General features: G+C 41.0%; 1 protein-coding gene across 2 annotated transcripts in view; it reads right to left on the reverse strand.

Moving 5' to 3' along the window:
• Srr (Serine racemase) overlaps positions 1 to 20,711 on the reverse strand; it is a 197,047-nt gene extending 176,336 nt beyond the window's left edge. For both annotated transcript variants that reach the window (XM_067136428.2, XM_067136427.2), the window contains exon 1: positions 20,573 to 20,711. In XM_067136428.2, coding sequence (XP_066992529.2) covers positions 20,573 to 20,608 — 36 coding nt within the window. In that variant the 5' untranslated portion in view covers positions 20,609 to 20,711. The remainder of the gene's footprint in view (positions 1 to 20,572) is intronic.
• Positions 20,712 to 21,842: the final 1,131 nt, after the last annotated feature.

A 21,842-nucleotide genomic window follows, 5' to 3' on the forward strand; every position in this document is an offset into this window, starting at 1 on the left:
GATAGTTCTCGGAGACGACCTGACTGAGCCAGGATTGAACTCGCCAAATTGTGCGCAGAAAGCCAACGATCTATCATCAACTCCACTCGGCCAGGCGGAAGTTGACTGTAGTAGGACATATTTCTCTGAAGGCCATTGAAACAAGGGGGCTGATAAAGTCTGTTAAGAATGGTCTAGTTTGGACATAATAGTCTGGTTAATGCCATATACTGAGTTTGATATTGTTTCACATTATACTAATTGGTGTAATTGTAGCCTTGAACGAGTCAAGTTTCTCTTCCTGCTCTAGTGTCGACGTTGATCGAAGAGAAAGTTCAATCACACTGCCCCCCTTCCGCGTATGTATACTGTATGATGTAACAGATGAGTCAAATAAATCAGCGTGTCCCCGCGTTGACATTTTGGTAGTGTTCAAGGTCTACTCATATCTTCGCTCGAGCTTTCAGCTCTAGCAACACAGTTTCGATTCCCAGTGACTGCGCGTACTGGAACCTTCACTTTAAAAAATTACCGTAATTTAAAAAGAGTTTTCATTTTAACAGATATTGTGCTTCCCTTTCTCCCTATATTTCTGCATGAATGTTACAATAACAACGTTTTGGGAAGTTTTTAATGTAACTACAAATTAACAAAAAACACACACAAAACTTAGCACTACATTTTCTCCATTACAGGGAAAAGCATAGAGTCGTGCATAAGGTCTTGGGCTTAGAAGACGAGAAAATGAGTACAGGTTCTTTGGTTGTTCCTCTCTTAGTAGCCTCTTAAAACATGTAGGAGAGATAAAAATGAGTTCTCATAAATCGAAATAAATTATAATTATTTGCTTTACGTCGCATCGACACAGATAGGTCTTATGGCGACGATGGGATGGGAAAGGCCTAGGATGGGAAGGAAGCGGCCGAGGCCTTAATTAAGGTACAGGCCCAGCATTTGCCTGGTGTGAAAATGGGAAACCACGGAAAACCATATTCAGGACTGCCGACAGAGGGGTTCGAACCCACTATCTCCCGGATGCAAGCTCACAGCTGTGCGACCCTAACCGCACGGCCAACTCACCCGGTAATCAAAAGAAAAATAAGTGTATTCGCAAAAGAATGGTAAGGCTCATGAATTGTGAGAAAAGTAAAGACACTCTAGACCTCGTCAGTATAATACTAATCTAATTATTATTAATGTAATGATTATATTTTATTATATAATTCACAGTTTTATAATTGGCTTTATGAGCTTCGGTACAATGTACACGGAAGAAGTACTATTTAGTACATAAGCACATATGCTTCATACATATCGGTATATACTTTACATTATTGACAAATAAACTTGACAGATATTTTTGAGATATTTCATCATCATCATCATCTGTTACCCTCCAGGTTCGGTTTTTCCCTCGGACTCAGCGAGGGATCCCACCTCTACCTCAAGGGCAGTGTCCTGGAGCATCAAACTCTTGGTCGGGGGATACAACTGGGGAGAATGACCAGTACCTCGCCCAGGCGGCTTCACCTGCTATGCTGAACAGGGGCCTTGCGGGGGATGGGGAAGATTGGAAGGGATAGACAAGGAAGAGGGAAGGAAGCGGCCGTGGCCTTAAGTTAGGTACCATCCCGGCATTTGCCTGGAGGAGAAGTGGGAAACCACGGAAAACCACTTCCAGGATGGCTGAGGTGGGAATCGAACCCACCTCTACTCAGTTGACCTCCCGAGGCTGAGTAGACCCCGTTCCAGCCCTCGTACCACTTTTCAAATTTCGTGGCAGAGCCGGGAATCGAACCCGGACCTCCGGGGGTGGCAGCTAATCACGCTAACCACTACACCAGAGAGGCGGTTTGAGATATTTACTATACATAAATGGCCAAAATTATTAGTGGACGATTTTCATTAGTCCTCTGTATATGCTGGATGGTTCATGCCAATAAACTTGCTTACTATACGGCAAGTGGCCAGGATTGCTGCTTTTTTTAATTCTCTGTAAGTGAGAGAGTGGAGATTAAGAGCCTCAATGCTCCTGTGTAGTGTCTTTGATATAATACCATTACATCCAATCACTACTGGAATTATGATAACATTGTTGAGTTTCCACATGGTTTTTATCTCTGTGGCCAGATCTGTGTATTTGAAAATCTTCTCTGTATGTGTTGATTGAAGGTTGTGAGTATTAGGACATGCTATGCTAATTATAAAGCAGATTTTCGTTTTTATCCACAACAGTTATATCTGGTCTATTGCAGGTGATGATCAGTGATGATACTTCTATCCCAGTAAACTTTGTAATTTTCACTTTCCAAGACTGATTGGGGTTTGTACTTCCAATACGAGGTTTGTCCGGAAAATACGTATAAATCCGTCGGGGTGACGTATCACGTATCGTGGAGGCGCCGCCAGGTGGCACTGCTGTTGTCGCCAATCTTCTCAACGCTCAGTTCGAGTCGGAGAGCTCTGCGTGTCAGTAGCAGTGTACGGCTGCTTGTTGAAAGTTACCCGTTTTCACTTGCCGTCGGTATGGAGCTCTCTCGGATTGAGGAACAGCGCATCAACATCAAGTTTCTTGCCAAACTAGGTAAGAATGGCCGTGAGATTTTTGAGTGTTTGCAACAAGTTTACGGAGACAATCCTTCATCACGACAATGCGCCCGCTCACACGTCGCTCGTTGTGCGTGAGTTTTTGGCCCGAAGCTCAATCACTGTGACAGACCACCCGCCTTATTCACCCGATTTAGCCCCTTGTGACTTCTTCCTGTTCTCGAAATGCAAAATGGTGCTTCGGGGGCGGCACTTGGGTGATGTGGAAGCCATCAAGGGAGAAACGACACGGCAACTGAACAGCATCACAACTGAAGACTTTCAACAATGTTATCAACAGTGGAAACGGCGTTGGCAGAAGTGCATCTTGTCTCAGGGAGAGTACTTTGAAGGAGACCATATTGTAATACCTGAATAATTGTCAAATAAAGTTAATATTCAACTTTTATACGTATTTTCCGGACAAACCTCGTATGCTGTGGTACAATGGATTAGGTTATTTTGTCGGGCTAATTTCTGGTGAATGGTTTTTGCAAATTAGTCATGTCTTTACTTGTAGTCTGTGTTTGCCATTAATTGACAGCCTGAGATTATTATTATTATTATTATTATTATTATTATTATTATTATTATTATTATTATTATTATTATTATTATTATTTTCTTTCTTTCTTTCTTAATCCGTTTACCCTCCAGGGTTGGTTTTCCGTCGGACTGAGCGAAGGAACCCACCTCTACCGCCTCAAGGGCAGTCCCAGACTGCCTCACCTGCTACGCTGAACAGGGGCCTTGAGGGTGATAGGCAGAGGGAAGGAAGTGGCCGTGGCCTTAAGTTAGGTACCATCCCGGCATTTGCTTGGAGGAGAAGTGGTAAACCACGGAAAGCCACTTCCAGGATGGCTGAGGTGGGAATCGAACCCACCTCTAATCAGTTGACCTCCCGAGGCTGAGTGGACCCCGTTTCAGCCCCCGTACCACTTTTCAAATTTCGTGGCAGAGCCGGGAACCAAACCCGAGCCTCCGGGGGTGGCAGTTAAACACACTAACCACTACACCACAGAGGCGGACACTCTATATACATACATCTTCATTATAGACTGTTATGCCTTTCAGCGGTCAGTCTGCATTATTATTATTATTATTATTATTATTATTATTATTATTATTATTATTATTATTATTATTATTATTATTATTATTATTTTGCTAGGGGCTTTACGTCGCACCGACACAGATAGGTCTTATGGCGACGATGGGATAGGCAAGGCCTAGGAGTTGGAAAGAATCGGCCGTGGCCTTAATTAAGGTACAGCCCCAGCATTTGCCTGGTGTGAAAATGGGAAACCACGGAAAACCATCTTCAGGGCTGCCGATAGTGGGATTCGAACCTACTATCTCCCGGATGCAAGCTCACATTATTATTATTATTATTATTATTATTATTATTATTATTATTATTATTATTATTATTATTATTATTATTATTAGCCAGACCTGTGGTGTAAAGTTAGCGCGCCTGTCTCTTCTTCCAAGGCCCTGGATTCGTTTTCCGCCCAGTTCAAGTATTTTAATTCTGGACAGGAGTAGAACAGGGTTCACTTGATACGAGATTTTCTCGAGCTCTTAGTTACAGGAAGAGAGCGCACAATGAGAAGATTGACGCTACTGACCTAATATACATAGCCGAACACTGGTTTCCATGATTACAACGGAATTGGGAAATTGATGACGCTAATTCTAGATAGATTCAAGCCCAGAAGCACATCCATCGTAAAATGAAGTAACATATTTTTCCATGCAAACTTCGATATCTTTCCAGCTGCATGCGAAAGACCAGAGTTCTGTGAAGTAATTAAATTGTTATTTTACTGATTACTTGTTGAAAAAGTAATTTGTAATGTTTAATTAATTTAATTTATCTAATTTAAATATCTCAGGCAAAAATACAATTTCTATGAAATGTAATCTCATGTTTTAAAAGGAGAAAAACTTCATCCAGCTCTTTACCATGTGGTAGTGTCCCCAGAATAGACATGACATTCCCACGCTGTAAAGCTACGCTGATACGCTGAATAAGGAAAATAGTTGAGAGGATATCGCCTGCTTGTTTTTTAGTGCTGTGGGTGAATCTCTAATATTGATCATGAATTTAGTCTTCTCAAAAGATATCTGAAATCCAACATTTTCCTACTATTTCTTTCAGAAGGTTGATTTGTTCTAAGACAGTTATTATTATTATTATTATTATTATTATTATTATTATTATTATTATTATTATTATTATTATTATTATTATTATCTGGACTTAATCCTACCACTTGAGGACTGGACCCTATTTTACGACCGGATGTTTTTCATGCCGCCAACATTAATCCTATGTGGAAGTCCTATTCACTATTGTGTGTTTATTAAGAAACAAACACCATTCAATAGCAATGGGAATTAACCTGAAGCAGCTAAAATCCCCGGATCCGCCCGGAAATCCAACCCAGGATCCTCTGAACCGAAGGCCGTACATCATCATCACCATCATCACCATCATCATCATCATCATCATGTCCGGCTCCATGACTAAATGGTTAGCGTGCTGGCCTTTGGTCACAGGGGTCCCGGGTTCGATTCCCGGCAGGGTCGGGAATTTTAACCATAATTGGTTAATTTCGCTGGCACGGGGACTGGTTGTATGTGCCGTCTTTATTATAATTTCAGACCTGCACCTGGCGAGCCGAACTTGTCCTCGGACACTCCCGGCACTAAGCCATACGCCATTTCATTTCATCATCATTATTCACCACTGATCTGCATTTAGGGCAGTCGCCCAGGTGGCAGGTTCCTATCAGTTGTTTAACTAGTCTTTCTTAATTTCAAAGGATTTGGAAATTTATCGAAATTTATCGAACACCTCCCTTGGTAAATTATTCAGTTCCCTAACTCCTCTCCCTATAAACGAATATGTGTCCCGGTTCGTCTCTTTGATTTCCAACTTTATCTTCATATTGTGAGCTTTCCTACTTTTGAAAACACCACTCAACCTTATTCGGCTACTCATGTCATTCACGGCGTCTCTCCACTTACAGCTCGGAACTTACCTCTTAATCGAGCAGATCATCGAACCTGAACCTGACGGTAGCCATAACCACTGGGGTTATGATGGCCAACATGCTCCCCTACCCCTGGCTAAGGGACCTGGCTAATGCAATCTCCGAACTCCTAACCCCGGATGGCTGAACAACCCCACGAAGATAATAATAATAATAATAATAACAATAACACGCAGGAGCTTCGAGTTCTAATATGGAACTGCCAGGGCGTCAGATCTAGGAAATATGAACTCGAAGCCTTCCTAGCCGCGAACTCAATACACGTAGCTCTCCTAACAGAGACCTTCCTCCCTCCGGGGAGGAAGTTCACTATAAGAGGCTACAAAATGCACAGAAGCGATAAGGCTAACAAAGTTGGAGGAGTGGCAGTCCTGGTAAGGAAGGACATCAAGCACATGGAGGTAGACATACCAGAGCTGGTCACGCTAGAGGCATGTGGAATAGCCCTACCAGTGCAAGGAACACTCATAAATGTAATAGCAGCATACTCCAGACCGACAAGCCTTAACACTCAAGACATAGAAACAGTACTAGGGCTAAATCGAAACACAGTGCTAGGAGGAGACTTAAACTCGAAACACGCCACCTGGGGATGCCTGAAACCAAACCCAGCAGGCACAAGGCTGTATGACCACATGCTAACCCAGGACTATGTGGTAACGGCCCCCAGTGAGCCCACGTTCCTAGCACCGAACGATCACGTATCCGACATACTTGACATAGCCCTATTGCGACATATTCCTCAAAGGCATAGCATTAAGGTAGTGAACGACCTGGGGTCGAGGGACCAACCAGTGATATTTACACTAGATGCGAACCCAGAGGAATATGAGAAAAACCCCAGACGCTGGCTCAACTATAAAGCAGCCAACTGGGGCAAATTCGAACGCAAGCTAGACACACTCCTACAGGGAAGCGAAGGCATGCAAATAGACAGCACAGCCCAAATTGACGAAGCAGTCAAAACCCTCGTAGAAGCAATTCAAACAGCCACAACTGCGAGCATACCGCTAAGCAAACACAGAGAAACACCTCTTTTCGAGATTCCAGCGCACATAAAAGAGTTAATACGCAGACGCAACAGCCACAGGCGTAACTGGGCTCGACATCACAGAGACGAAGACCGCGAGATGAAAAACGAACTAAACACGGAAATACAAAAGCAACTACTCGAATACAGGTCGGAAAAGTGGAACAACCACCTCAAACTTTTCGACACCAACACCAGGCCAGTGTGGAACTTAGCGAGACACTTCACGCGAGAACCACACAACATCCCTACCATCAAGGGACCTAACGGCCCGGTATACGAGAACCGTGACAAAGCCGAAATCATAGCGGACTCCATAGAGGCGGCTTTCACCCCAAACGAAATACCATCTGACCCAGCCTTCATCAGGCAAACTGAGGCAAAGGTAGCAGAATTCCTTGAAAACGCACCTAAGCCGGAGGTTAAGAGGACAAATATACAAGAAATTAAGTGGATTATAGGTCATCTTAACTCCAAGAAGGCGCCAGGCCCAGACGAGATCCAGAACATAATAATTAAGAAATTAACTCACAAAGCCCTAACACTACTTACCAGCATCTTCAATGCAATGTTCAGACTACAATACTACCCTGAACAATGGAAAAGGGCTAGGATCCTCGTATTTGGAAAACCAGGCAAAGACAAGTCAGACCCCAACAACTACAGACCCATCAGCCTTCTGGACGCCCTCAGTAAAGTATTCGAGAAAATACTACTGAAAAGGTTAATAGGGCATATCAAGGAAAAAGGTATAATTCGCAACGAGCAGTTTGGCTTTAGGAACGCACATTCTGCCCCACAACTGCTCACACGATTCATAGAACAAGCCACCATAGGTCTCAACAAACGAAGAGACATAGGAACGGTTTTCCTTGATATCCAGAAAGCATTTGACAAAGTCTGGCACGAAGGCCTACTAGCGAAACTAATAGACCACGAATTCCACCCAGGCTATATAAAGCAGACCCTACACGGTCAATAAAACTGTCAGTACCGAAAAATACTGACAGTAATACTGATCGCGTGTGGACTGGAATGATGGAATTAAGGCCAGTACTGAAGCAGATCCGGATTTCCTGATCTGCGAGCGTCAGTACTGTAGAGTGGTGGGGATACTGACAGTTATACTGACCGTGTGAGTGCGCTTGTCATTATTTCTGTCAGTATCAACGGAGCAGCGGTGGACGGCAAATGCGTTTCTCAGCAAGGCCAAGTAGAGGTGCTTGTGGAACCGTCAAGTAGGCCTATTGCAAAAGTTTATCGAGCTATATGAAACGCTGTCAGAATAAACGTAACACAATACTTTACATGTTTCCACAACTGCTGTACTGATGGAAACTGGTGACATTATAGAGGAAAACTTTAAATCTTCAACATTTATACCAGTTGCAAGATACCTCACTGTCACCGCTAATCTCTCTGCCACCGATAAACAGCACCGCATGTTTGTATTTTGCCTTATTACAAAACGCTCTACCATTCGTAGTAATTTCGCAAAAGTACCCTCACGCATTCGGAGATAGTTCTGATAATCTTCTGCTTCGGTATATTGTGTTTCCCTCAACACATCACCCCCCTGTGGGTGGGGGCGGTAGAATAACACCCACGGTATCCCCTGCCTGTCGTAAGAGGCGACTAAGAGGGGCCCCAGGGGCTCTGAACTTTGGAGCGTGGGTTGGCGACCACGGGGCCCTCAGCTGAGTCCTGGCATTCCTTCCACTTACTTGTGCCAGGCTCCTCACCTTCATCTATCCTATTCGACCTCTCTTGGTCAACTCTTGTTCTTTTCCGACCCCGACGCTATTACGTTTGCGAGGGCTAGGGAGTCTTTCATTTTCACGCCCTTCGTGGCCCTTGTCTTCCTTTGGCCGATATCTTCATTTTTCGAAGTGTCGGATCCCTTCCATTTTTCCCCTCTGATTAGTGTTATATAGAGGATGGTTGCCCAGTTGTACTTCCTCTTAAAACAATAATCACCACCACCACCACCACCACCACCACCTCAACACTTCATATGAGAATGCTCTTCTCTTTTCCTAAGCCAATCCATCGTTTACGTTTAAACTGCGTTTCGTGCAGTACTAATATGATAGCTACAAAATGCCCGTCTTTTACGATCCATTTTGATAGAATAACACAATTGCCTGTTATAAATCTCATTCCGTAGTGATGGTCATTGACTTTATTTGTAAAGTGAGAATACCGCAATGGTAAGCTAGTGCACTGGTACTGACCAAAATATTGACAGTAATAATGATCGTGTAAGGTCGCTACAATATTGATGCGTACTGTCAGTATTATTGACTCAGTATTACTGATCAGTATTACTGACCGTGTAGGGTCTGCTTAAGACTTATTAAATCTTATCTGGAGGGCCGAGAGTTCAAAGTAGACGTACATAACACGCTGTCAAGTACTCGCAGGATTAGAGCGGGCGTGGCCCAAGGGTCCCTTATCGGCCCAATCCTCTTCGTCCTGTATACAAACGACATGCCTACGACAGAACTCACTACCACACACCTCTACGCTGATGACACCGCTATCTCAGTTCAACATCCACAACTAGCGTGCGCTCGAAAGAGGCTCCAAGTAGCACTAAGAACTCTCGAGCCTTGGCTAACGAAATGGCGCATCAAGGTCAATGCTGACAAGTGCCAAGCAGTGCTGTTCACTAAGGGCCGGTTCTACCATCTGCTGGTAAAGTGGCTGGCAGCTGCCCGGGAGGTAAACTACCTGGAGGTGTAAATTGGCTGGTACTTTGGCTTGCGTCCAACCACCTCCGCGCAAGCGCTAGGTAGCTACCCGGAGCTAGACACCGATATACGAAGTTGGCTAGACTGGTTTTCAGCGATTTCTCGCTTTCGAGTGTGGCGCTATCTATCGTTAGATGCATGAAACCCATTTCGATTGTCTTATTTCCCTGTGCTTGCGTCTGCTGATTATCACCAAAAAGCCTAATAAGGGGAGTCTTAAGAGTTATGGACAACGATTCATGTCAAGCTTTCGTGATTTTAATCTATGATCTTCAATATCAATACCTAATTGGGATTAAAATCTCGAGATTACATTTTCTTACGCCAGTTATAACCTGTCATGTAAGGCAGCGTTTTTGAAAAGTATTCTCGTAGTAGATTGGTCAAGTCGCTCGCTCCGTAATAGAAGGTACGCAGGTTTTCATCGTATTTCTAATTTACATTTTAAAATGTATTTTCGTTCCCTGCCGTTGTTCTTAACTCTCTTTTACGCGCTTCCATATACGTATATACACACACATCTTCTTTACGGACTTATTGCCTTTGAGCATTCTATCTGCAGGCTTCTGTGAATTAAGTATCTCCGCGATGCTCTATTTGCAGCTAGTTCTGTGACCTCGTGTAGTTCCAGATGCTTCCATTTATTGATAAAGCATTTCATTTTAATTTTTAACTTTATGAAGATAAAGTTGGAAGGTACTGTAAATGTAAAGAACTAATCGGGATAAATATTCATTCATAGGAAGAGGAATTCGGGAATGGAATAGTTTCTAATTTCTTCGAAATAATTTACAAGATTATATAAACAAGTAATAGGGAATCTGCTACCTGGGCGACAGTCCTATGTGCTATTAATCATAACATCACATAGCATACATACAAAACAATTTTCCTATTAGACGTAATATTGTGATAAGAACGTATGAAAAGAGGCATACAGATTAACACAACGCTAATAATGGAAATAAAAAAGATTCGTCATAATAGAGACTCGAACCTGCACACTTCATATTACGAAACGAGCGTGTTAACCATTACGCTAGGAAAACACTTGTGTTAGATAGGATACATACAGTAATATATCTCGTGTCCGAAAACTAAAAAGTAGAAAATTAAAGCTCATTTGAAATGATTTCCAAATAGATTTTGATTTTATATCCTTTTAGAGTTTCTTTACGAAAGCTTGACGTATAAAATGTGTTCCCTGCGCTACCGATGCGAGATGCTGGTGTGACCGTTGCAACTAAAGGGAAGCATTAATGTTCAAAATCCTGCAATACAATGTCGATCACTGTTACAGTATACTGCTTTTTTCAGTATACTAAGCTAATTTGAGTTGCATATCACCAGAAATACAGCTAATAATGTTCAGCTCTCAGAACTTGCCCGGCAGGTAAAGTCTTATCGGGTCCTCGAAGTGGCCGATAAATTACGCGCCGGGTAACGACGATTTATGCTGCCGATAGCGCTACCTGGGAGTGGTCGGACGGAAACATCCTTTTACACGGAGGGCAAATTACGCGCTACTTTACCAGTAGGTGGTAGAACCGGCCCTAAGAAGAACAGACTCACACGCAAACCAGTCAACATAAAAGCGCTAAAGCTTTTCAACGAAGATATAGTGTGGCATGACAAAGTCAAATACCTAGGAGTAGTCCTAGACAGAAAGCTCACCATGCTACACCACATCAATGATATTCAAAGAAAAGCACACATACGACTCAACCAGCTATATCCTATACTGAACAAAAAGTCCAGTATTAAAACGGAAGTAGCCATAAACATGTATAAGGCCTTAATCAGACCAATAATCATGTACGCAGCCCCAGCGTGGGGGTTCACTGCAATGACGAACCTGGATAAGCTGGAATTAATACAAAATAAATGCCTACGAGCAGCGACCAGACTCCCTTTCGACACGCCAATACGCCAACTACGCAGTATTGCGAAAGTCAGCTCAATAAGGCACCAAATACGTAAACAGACACTAAACATGTACAGAAAGTCATGGAGTAATAAGATCAACCCGTTAATAAGCGGGATCGGACGCTACGACGTTGATCTGTACAAAAAGTATCCTACACCGAAGCACATTCTGTTCAGCCACAGGGTTGGGTGGGCGAGGGGCCGATAGCCAACCCACTCCCGCCAAGCTGACACCTATATACCACATACACCCACACACTGCAGACACCTATGTAAATATGTAAATATGTTTCAGCTGTCCTAGACCCAGGGACCAGGCGAGGAAGATTGACAAAAAGTACAACTTAAGAAGACGACGGCAACGCAGCCAGACGGCCAAGGACGTGTCAATCCACCCCCGCCCCCCTACAGAGACATGGGAGCGGAACACCAGCCCGCGCCCTATAAACAGCACTAATATCTATCTGTTATCTCTTTCCTATCTAGGTTGTAAGCTGGACATGAGAGCAGGCAAACAGCCGGCACTCCAATGAGAACTTGTATATACATATGTTATTAATAATCTTAGTTTTAGATCTGCAGTGACAAGTGTGTTCAAACAACACCGCATAGAGGGACATCGACAGGAGGAAGAAGATAGCCCCTTGCATGCAAGGCTTGGCTCTAATTCCCCCCTCTCCAAAAGGAGACTTGGCACCAGGGACTGCTGGCTGCTGGACAATGGGACGAACCTGTGGCCCAAAGCCCAGACGCTAGCAGACCCGAGCCGACCCGGCAGTGACAAGAAGGACTGATCCCCATAATAACAAAAATTGCAAGGAATTGGTTTATGTTTGTGCATGTTACCTGTTCCTAACTAACATAACCTCTGGTCTTTTTCCAGCCCACATCCTTGCATGTGCTATCAAAAGATGTCAGGTTTTACATGTAGGCTCTTTCTTCTTTCTGCCTATGTGGTTTTTCCCTGACCCTTCAATACCATACCTTAACACTATCCAACCAATACAAACTTTGCCGTGGTAGCGAGTCTGACTCGGAAACCGGCAGATACTCCTTGTATCACCTCCCACTCCTCCCTGCTATCTCTTTCTTCTTCTTAGAAATAATAGCATGTCGGAGGCCATGCAGATTGAGTCGATGGTCACGCGGGGGGAGCGGGCTTCGGGGGCCCCCCCGAAAAAAAAAAAAAGAGCAGATCATCTCCTTTCTCCCAAGTCTCCCTATCCCAAAGGTTGCAACATCTTTGTTGTTTTTTTTTTTTTTTTTTGTGGTGATGTATATCCACCCCTCAGTCCCGTTTAGCGATACGGGGTCGGAGATGAGGCGAGATGAAATTATATGAAATATTTTTATGGCCTGTTAGTATAACATGTTGGCGTAATACAGTTCAATAATCTTTGACCCGTTCCTAAGCTCGAGCTAATAATTTCAGCATTTAAGACAGAACACGTCATTGCCGATAAATATGAGATATCGTAATAAATAACAAGCACACTTCAAGAATAAAACTAGGAAAACTGTAAACTAGCCACTGATTAACTGACAACAAAAATTGTATTCCGAAAACAAATACGTAAAGTAATAAAACCAACGAAGTAATCTGCCACTCCCAATGATATCACAAAAGCGACTGAAAGCAAACCAAGCCACGTGGTGACAGCATCCTTAGAATGTGGCATAGTTGAGATCGTTGCTATGGAAACAGACCCCTTTACGAGCAGCGTTAGTCAAGTTTTTTCCCTGCTAGCGCTAAACGTCAGACTCCAACTCTCGTGGGCTCTAGTAAGGGAAGGTAGTGACTTTTTGAGACTCTCTACTTCACAACACGCAGCAGGGTTGCCAAATAACCGAAATAAAAACGCGGGGCTATAGCCGACTACAGTTACAACCCGGAGTCATGAAAATTTGGCAACGTGCAGCGGAGGCCAAGGTGAAAGCGCGGGAGTTATCCGTATATGTTGATGTGTAGTGAACTCCGTATTGTGTTTCGTTTTATTTTTCACGGATATGTTCGAGTACATACAACAAGGTAAGTGATTGAATAAGCATACGTAGAACCTGTAGCTTGGCAGATTCGATTCTGGCTCAGTCCGGTGGTATTTGAAGATGCTCAGATACGTTAGCCTTGTGTCGGTAGATTTACTGGCACGTTAAATAACTCCTACGGGACAAAATTCTGCCATCTCGGCGTCTCCCAAAAACCGTAAATGTAGTTATTGGGACTTTAAATCAATAACATTATTATTTGCGAAGGCGCAGACTGAATTTTTATCGTAGCAACTATATCATAAAAAAGGGTTTGTTTTACCTCGTTTAGGTTTCATTCAGACGAGGAATAAAAATAAAAATGGTTTTGTCACTTTAGACGGGATAATTGGGGAACCTAGGAAGGATTCAGTCTCGTGCACAAGACATCTCACAGACGAAAGTTTGTCAACAGGGGATACAATTTGTGATAGTAAAGGCAACGTAACTTTACTACAATCTACACCTAATGAGCTTCTTCCTGATGCATGTCAATTATTTTTCCAAATTTGTCCAAGTATTTGTCATCGAAAAATGTTAAAAGAAAATATCCAGTGAAAAGAAGATGGTTGATTTGCCAAATGTAAGCCATTTAACTCAAAATTCACGAAGATATGAATGTATTTGTATATGTTAATAGTTATCAGGTGTCGGTAAAAGAAATGACATGTTTAGCTGATGGTGAAATATCCAAGTGATCTCAACGAAATTAATATTATTTTATACAGAAGTCACTGCTAGTAGTATTAGTGTTAAATGTGCACAAAGAAATGTATTAAGAATGCTTGACAAGCTCATAGAGCTTCTTGAGGTATATTTCATTATTATTATTATTATTATTATTATTATTATTATTATTATTATTATTATTATTATTATTATTATATTTTTAAGGGAACAATTCGAGCTTTACACTAAAAAGGAAGAATAGTTACTCAAAAATTTTCGTTTGAAACTCTGAAAGCAAATTATTTACTGTTAGGGAAGTTTCAAAGTGATAACTTGGAAAGAAGGTTTGGTCAGTACCGATAGCTTAGTGGTTGTAACTACAGTGTTACTACACTTTAAGTCCTAGTAAGTGAGATGAAAATTAGGATTAAGGGTGCTCTAGGCTGGCAGTGGTGATGGTAGTCAATTAGCAATGTTTGATTCCATCAAGATAAGTTATATTAGGCCCAATATGGAAGTAATAAACAAGTTAGACTCACTTTTATCACGTGAATTATTTGGTGGGTATTTTAAGATGTCAGGGGTAATCTACTTTCCTGGGTATGCAGAAGAACAATATCCAGAAGAATAAGTCGTGACACATGTTTAGATCTCCTGCAGAGTAATGAAACAGATTATCCCTATTTTGAAGAACTTCAGAGAGGTGGGTTCGTGGTGCCATCAGATTGTGTTGTGTGTGTCTGCGTAACAGTGACATGAATGTTTACCTTGCTTGTGTTTGAAGACTACAAGGGAGACTGGAAAATCAGAAAGAATTTCTCTTCTCTCTATCCAGAGCTGCTTTAGGAAGAGATGAAAAATCAACAGTTCTGGTTTGAACGTGGTCATTGTGGGTGTGACAATAATGGTCTGATAGATTGTAAACATTTGTAAATGTCGTGTGAAATAATTATAGAAAGCAGATGAAGAACAAGAGTTATGTCAGCAGTGAGGATAAAAAAAAAAACAACATTAAATTGAGGAAGCTGTCAAAGCTCCACAATAATGAGCTTGTGAGTACTATTCCTAAAGTGTTTTGTTTTTGTTCACGTAAAATGTGTATTTCTAACTTCAGTAAATTAATTTACTGATGTGTGTGTTTCTTAGTACCACTTTATGAAGAGTGAGCATTTATCATAATCACTGTGTTGATTTAAATGTATTGAATAAGTGTGAAATCATTCAAAGTCGGACACGCCCCCCTTTTCTCTCGGCTTCCGCTTGACAGATACTGTAGGTGCATCGTTGCCAAGCATTTTCGGCTTACTGTAGATGGCTGTGCGCGGGGCAGAAGTGTGGTCAAGGAAAACAATGTGGCTCCAGTTGCACACTTCGTTTCAGAATGATACATGTATTACGACTTATTATTATTATTATTATTATTATTATTATTATTATTATTATTATTATTATTATTATTATTATTATTATTATTACCGGTATTTCATTGTTCATACGAAACTCATTCAGTTTTTTAAAAAAACATCCATTACTCTGAACGACTGTTATCAGCTTTTTGTTATACTTAGCAATTTCATAAAAAAGTGCATGACTTTGAATTTGCAGAATGAAAATGAAAATTCGTAAAACCTTTCAGCTTAAAAGGTTGCATCTAGAATTTTTAAATTTATGGAGGTGTACAAGAACAGATTCCTAATATTTCCCAGAAATTTTGTCGAACGGTGGTAATCCTACAGACTGGACCGAAATATGCAAGACAAAAATTTTACCACAATTATAACATTTTTGGTGGTAATAATGCAGAATTATTTCTATAGAAAACATAATATTTAATTTTCTTCCGGCAACATTTAATGAAACATTAATGATGTTCATATTCTTAAGTTCATTGATATTTCTTTTACAAAACCAACAAATTCAATCACAGAACATTTGAGCTACTCTGTATCCTCTGGCAAACACATATCAGTGTCAGAATGAAAGAAAATAATAATAATAATAATAATAATAATAATAATAATAATAATAATAATAATAATAATAATAATAATAATAATGTCCGCCCAGGTTTGATTGCTGGCTCTGTCACGATATTTGAAAAGTAGTTCCTCTCGGCCTCGGGAGGTCAATTGAGTAGAGGAGGGTTTGATTCCCACCTCATCCATCCTCGAAGTGGTTTTTCGTGGTTTCCCCACTTCTCCTCCAGGCAATTGCCGGGATGGTATCTAACTTAAGGCCACGGCCGCTTCCTTTCCTCTGAGTTCGCATCCGGAAGATAGTTTACTTTACATAATGAGAATTTGAGCCCATGTTAACATATTTTTGCTTCTTTTCCGACGGCCGAAGACTGAAAGGATCAAAAGCTAAGAGGTAAATACATTTAGCCTATAAGATGTACTAATGACGGAAAATATATGCATTTTTCCGAATTGTATAATTTGTAAATCTATATGAATATAAAATAGCAAGTCTTGACTGACCGACTGACAAATGCTCTGGCTGTACCTTAATTAAGGCCACGGTCACTTCCTTCCCACTCCTACACCTATCCTATCGTCGTTATAAGACCTATCTGAGTCGGTGCAACGTAAAGCAACTTGTAAGAAAAAACTATAATCATAGCTCCCCTGCTGTGGATCAGTGGTAGAATGTATGCCTCTTAGATCTTGGGATCAAATCCGGCAGGTAATCGGATTTTTGAAGAGTGGAAAGTCTTTTCGACACACCATGTTGTATGATGTCGTCGTGTAAAAGATCTCTGGTGACACAGTTGGTGTCTACACGAAAAAAGAAAAAAAATCTCAATCTCACCCATAGATCGCTCAAGAGAGATATGCTTTGTACTGCCATCTGGCAGATCAAAACGGAACTTCGGAATTTATATGCATGCAGCCTAATTGGCACCACTTAAAACTGCCTGCACACGGTGGCTGAGGCCATACGATTATTATTATTATTATTATTATTATTATTATTATTATTATTATTATTACCGAGTAAGTGTCCATGCGGTCTGGGGCACGTAGCTATCAGCTTGCATTCAGGAGATAGTGGGTTCGAATCCCACTGTCAGCAGCCCTGAAGATGATTTTCCGTGGTTTCCCATTTTCACACCAAGCCTTAATGTATTAAGGACACGGCCGCTTCCTTCCCACTCCTATCCCTTTCCTCTCCCATCGTCGCCATAAGACCTATCTGCGTCGGTGCGACGTAAATCAGATTGTTAAAATAATAATAATAATAATAATAATAATAATAATAATAATAATCAATGAAATGAAATGGCGTATGGCTTTTAGTGCCGGGAGTGACCGAGGACAAGTTCGGCTCGCCAGATGCAGGTCTTTTGATTTGACATCCGTAGGTGATCTGCTCGTCGTGATGAAATGATAATGAAGACGACACATACACCCAGCCCCCGTGCCAGCGAAATTAACCATTTATGGTTAAAATTCCCGACCCTGCCGGAAATCGAACCCGGGAACCCCTGTGACCAAAGGCCAGCACGCTAACCATTTAACCATGGAGACGGACATATAATCACTTATTTCAAATGTGGAAATATATATAAATTGTCTAAATAATTGCGCTACACGGGCAGTTTACATAATGGGAATTTGAGCCCATGTTAACATACTTTTGCTTCTTTTCCGACGGACGAAGACTGAAAGGATCAAAAGCTAAGAGGTAAATACATTTAGCCTATAAGATGTAGGCTACTAATGACGGAAAATATATGCTTTTTTCCGAATTGTATAATTTGTAAATCTATATGAATATAAAATAGCATGTCCTGACTGACTGACTGACTGACTGACTGACTCATCATCGCCGAGCCGAAACCGCTGAAACAATAAATATGAAATTTCGTCAGTCTTTTCAATTCATAATGTAGAGACTCATTAAAATTGAAGCCCTGAAGGGGTAACAAAGGGGTAAAAATTTATATGGAGAAATGTTATAAAACGCGTATATAGACTTAAATCCTGACAAAAGCATTCCAAAATGTAAGTTTTTAAACCCGTATTGTTTTGTTTTATTGGAAATCAACCCTTAAAGTGGGTATAAAAGTTTGTATTGGAAAAAAAAATTACTTTTTGGTCGGATTTTTTAAAAACTAGCATAAATGAACAACCAAATAATAAAACGAGTTTTTCAGCATGGTCTTAAAACAACACACCCCTAACGGGGACAAAAATGTTCATTTCTCTGAAACTATTTAAAATACGATGTTGTAATTTCACATTGTGGTTTCTCCTTGTCTGTATGTCTTAGGTTTGTTGTTTTTTTTTTTTGCTTTACGTCGCACCGACATAGATATGTCTTATGGCGACGATGGGGGTAGGGAAGGCCTAGGAATTGGAAGGAAGCGGCCGTGGCCTTAATTAAGGTACAACCCCGGCATTTGCCTGGTGTGAAAATGGGAAACCACGGAAAATCATCTTCAGGGCTGCCGACAGTGGGGCTCGAACCCACTATCTCCCGATTACTGGATACTGGCCGCACTTAAGCGACTGCAGCTATCGAGCTCGGTGTCTTAGATTTTAAATAATAAGCGGCGTTAAAAACAACACACTCTTAAGGGGTTTTGTTTGACTGGGGGAGGCCTGATGACAAAACTATTCATTTCTCTAAAACAGTTGTACTTACGAAATTAACATTTATAATGATATCCTAGGTATTAACTAACAGAAATTCTGAAAAAACACCACAGAGAGTTAAATGAGGGGTGAGGGTTTAAGATCCGAAAACAATTAATTCCTCCGAAACTGTTTAACGTACGGAAATAAAATTCCAAATAGCGGTATATATTGTATATGCTAGGTGTGAAATATGTACTACTTTAAAACTTTCCACCTCTATGGGGTTAAACGGAGTTAGGTCCCGAAACAACATTATTCATCCCTCCAAAACTATTTGATGTATGAAGTTGTAATTTTTCAAGAAGATTGTTTTCTTATGCCCTATGTGTCAAATATCATATACTTCAAAAATATTTCTCCTAAAAGGGGTTTTGATGGGGTTGACTCTGAAAATCACAATATTAATTCCTCTAAAGCCGTTTCAGGTACGGTACGAAATTATAATTCTATGACGTCGATGTAGATGTTAAATAAGAAATATTTTTAAAACATTCTACCCCCTAAAAAACTAAACATTAATTCCTCCATTACTATTGGACGTACGAAGACCAAATTTTATATATTGATTCGTTTCTACGTCCCAGATGTTAGATAAGATAGGATTTTAAAACCTTCCAATTGTATGGGGATCAAATAAATGTTAGGCCCGAAAATAATAACTCCTCCGAAACTGTTTGACGTACGAACTGAGTGTGTATTTACAGGCTCAACCGACAATGGACTCCTCAAAATGTAAAACTTTGAAACATAACTTTCAGTTTAAAACCGTACCAAAGCACGGGTATCCTCCTAGTAAATACAATTTAAATAAATATGTGCTAATATTGGCAGATATTCAGTAGCGGCGATTGGAAATTAGAAGTGGAGGAGGGGGGCACAAACATTTATAGAAAACAAAAAAGTACCCGGGACCTGGGAATATACTGGGGAGTGGGGGTAGACAACAAAATTGAAACAAAAGAGCTACAAAATGTTTTTTTATGCTCTCTGGTGAATTTCGACAGAGAAGTAAAGCTTGACAGTTTTTTTTTTTTTTTTTTTTGCTAGTTGCTTTACGTAGCACCGACACAGATAGGTCTTATGGCGACAATGGCATAGGAAAGGCCTAGGAATGGGAAGGAAGCGGCCGTGGCCTTAATTAAGGTACAGCCCCAGCATTTGCCTGGTGTGGAAATGGGAAACCACGGAAAACCATTTTCAGGGCTGCCGACAGTGGGGTTCGAACCCGCTATCTCCCGGATGCGAGCTTGACAGTTTACCAACTTAACTGCGGTAATTAATTTTTTTTTTGAGATTTTGATTCAATACTATCCAAGAAACATTTTACCAAAGGAACAATTACACATGGGCGCAACTAAGGTTTTGTGCCACCAGATAGGCTACTAATCACGCTTCTACACGTCTCCACTACTTGCAGTGTCGAATGATATTTTGTACGTATTTCTGCTTTGTAGGTTTGCAATATTTAAACAAATTAAAGGAAAGAATTAGGTAACAAACAACAGGGTTTGTATAAATTTTTTAAAAAATAATTCTTAGTTTTAAGTGGGTAAAATGGAATCCCTACTAATCGCCACCACTGGATATTGTGTGCGGAAAAATAAAGTAAATGTTCTAAATCCGTGTCTTCTTTCCGAGTAAGTGCAACTCTTTTCAGACACACTCCCAATGAAGGTGAGCTGCGAGTACCATTTAACCACGTAACAGCTCTCCTGCCAATTTTAAATTTCTGGTAGTAACGGGAATCGAACCTGAGCCTCCGAGGATGACAGCTTAATTGTTACACTACGGAGGTGTTAATATGATTAAATGATTTCTGGAAATCAATATTGCCGTCCGATTTCAAACCACTTAAATCACCGTTATGGCTTTCTAGATGGAATTACACGTTTCGCTCACCTCTGACGTAGTTCGTTGTCTGCTTTCCTCACTCATGTTGGCGCGACTGGACACGAGTGATTCCGAGCTGGACCTGGACCGTTCTGAAGACTGACTGATAGTCAAGGTTTACATAGCCTCATACTACGCTCATCATCCGCACTCTACTGGAAGACAGAGGAAACATTTCCTTGGACATGACCCCCAATGAAAGACGGAAACGAACGTATCACAATCAATCAATCAATCAATCAATCAATCAATCAATCAATCAATCAATCAATCAATCAATCAGTGTCCGACTCGTTGGCTGAACGGTCAGCGTACTGGCTCTTCGGTTCAGAGGGTCCCGGGTTCGATTCCCGGCCGGGTCGGGGATTTTAACCTTAATTGGTTAATTCCAATGGCACGGGGGCTGGGTGTATGTATTGTCTTCATCATCATTTCATCCTCATCACGACGCGCAGGTCGCCTACGGGAGTCAAATAGAAAGATTTACACCTCGCGAGCCGAACCCCTTCTGAGATATCCCGGCAATAAAAGCCATACGACATTTCAATCAGTCAATCAATCAATCAGTCATTTACCACTGATCTGCATTTAGAGCAATCACCCAGGTGGCAGATTCCATATTTGTTGTTTACCTAGTCTTTTCTTAAATAATTGTAAAGAATTTGGAAATTTATTGAACATCTCCTTTGGTAAATTATTCCAATCCCTAACTTCTCTTCCTATAAACGAATATTTGCCCCTATTTGTCCTCTTTAATTTCAAATTTATCTTCATATTGTAATCTTTCCTACTTTTAAAAAACACTACTCAAATTTATTCGTCTACTAAAGTCATTCCACGCCATCTCTCCACTGACAGCTCGGAACCTACCACTTAGTCGAGCAGCTCGGCTCTTTTCTGCGAAGTCTTCCCAGCCTAAACTTTGCAACATTTTCGTAACACTACTCTTTGGACCCAGACTAAATGAAAGCAAATCGGTTTCAATAAATGTTGAACAGGAAAAGCTGACAACAAAGGACCTGACTCTGTATACTGATTGTTTCATAAGATACATTTAAAAATGGGGGGGGGGGGATCCAGTAAATATTTAGGTATTTCATTCAATGATGTGATAAAATTTGATGGTGAATCATTCATATTAAATCTTTGTTTTACACAGTGGCGTATACTGAGGGCTACCAAGGCTATCGGTGAAGCCAATCCTCAATTGAGAACGAAGGAAGTCTAAAGCACATTATAATGTATCTGACACATTGCTCCATTTTCAAAACTTGAAAGC

The sequence above is a fragment of the Anabrus simplex genome, chromosome 1, assembly GCF_040414725.1.
Source record: "Anabrus simplex isolate iqAnaSimp1 chromosome 1, ASM4041472v1, whole genome shotgun sequence".
Classification (NCBI taxonomy): domain Eukaryota; kingdom Metazoa; phylum Arthropoda; class Insecta; order Orthoptera; family Tettigoniidae; genus Anabrus; species Anabrus simplex.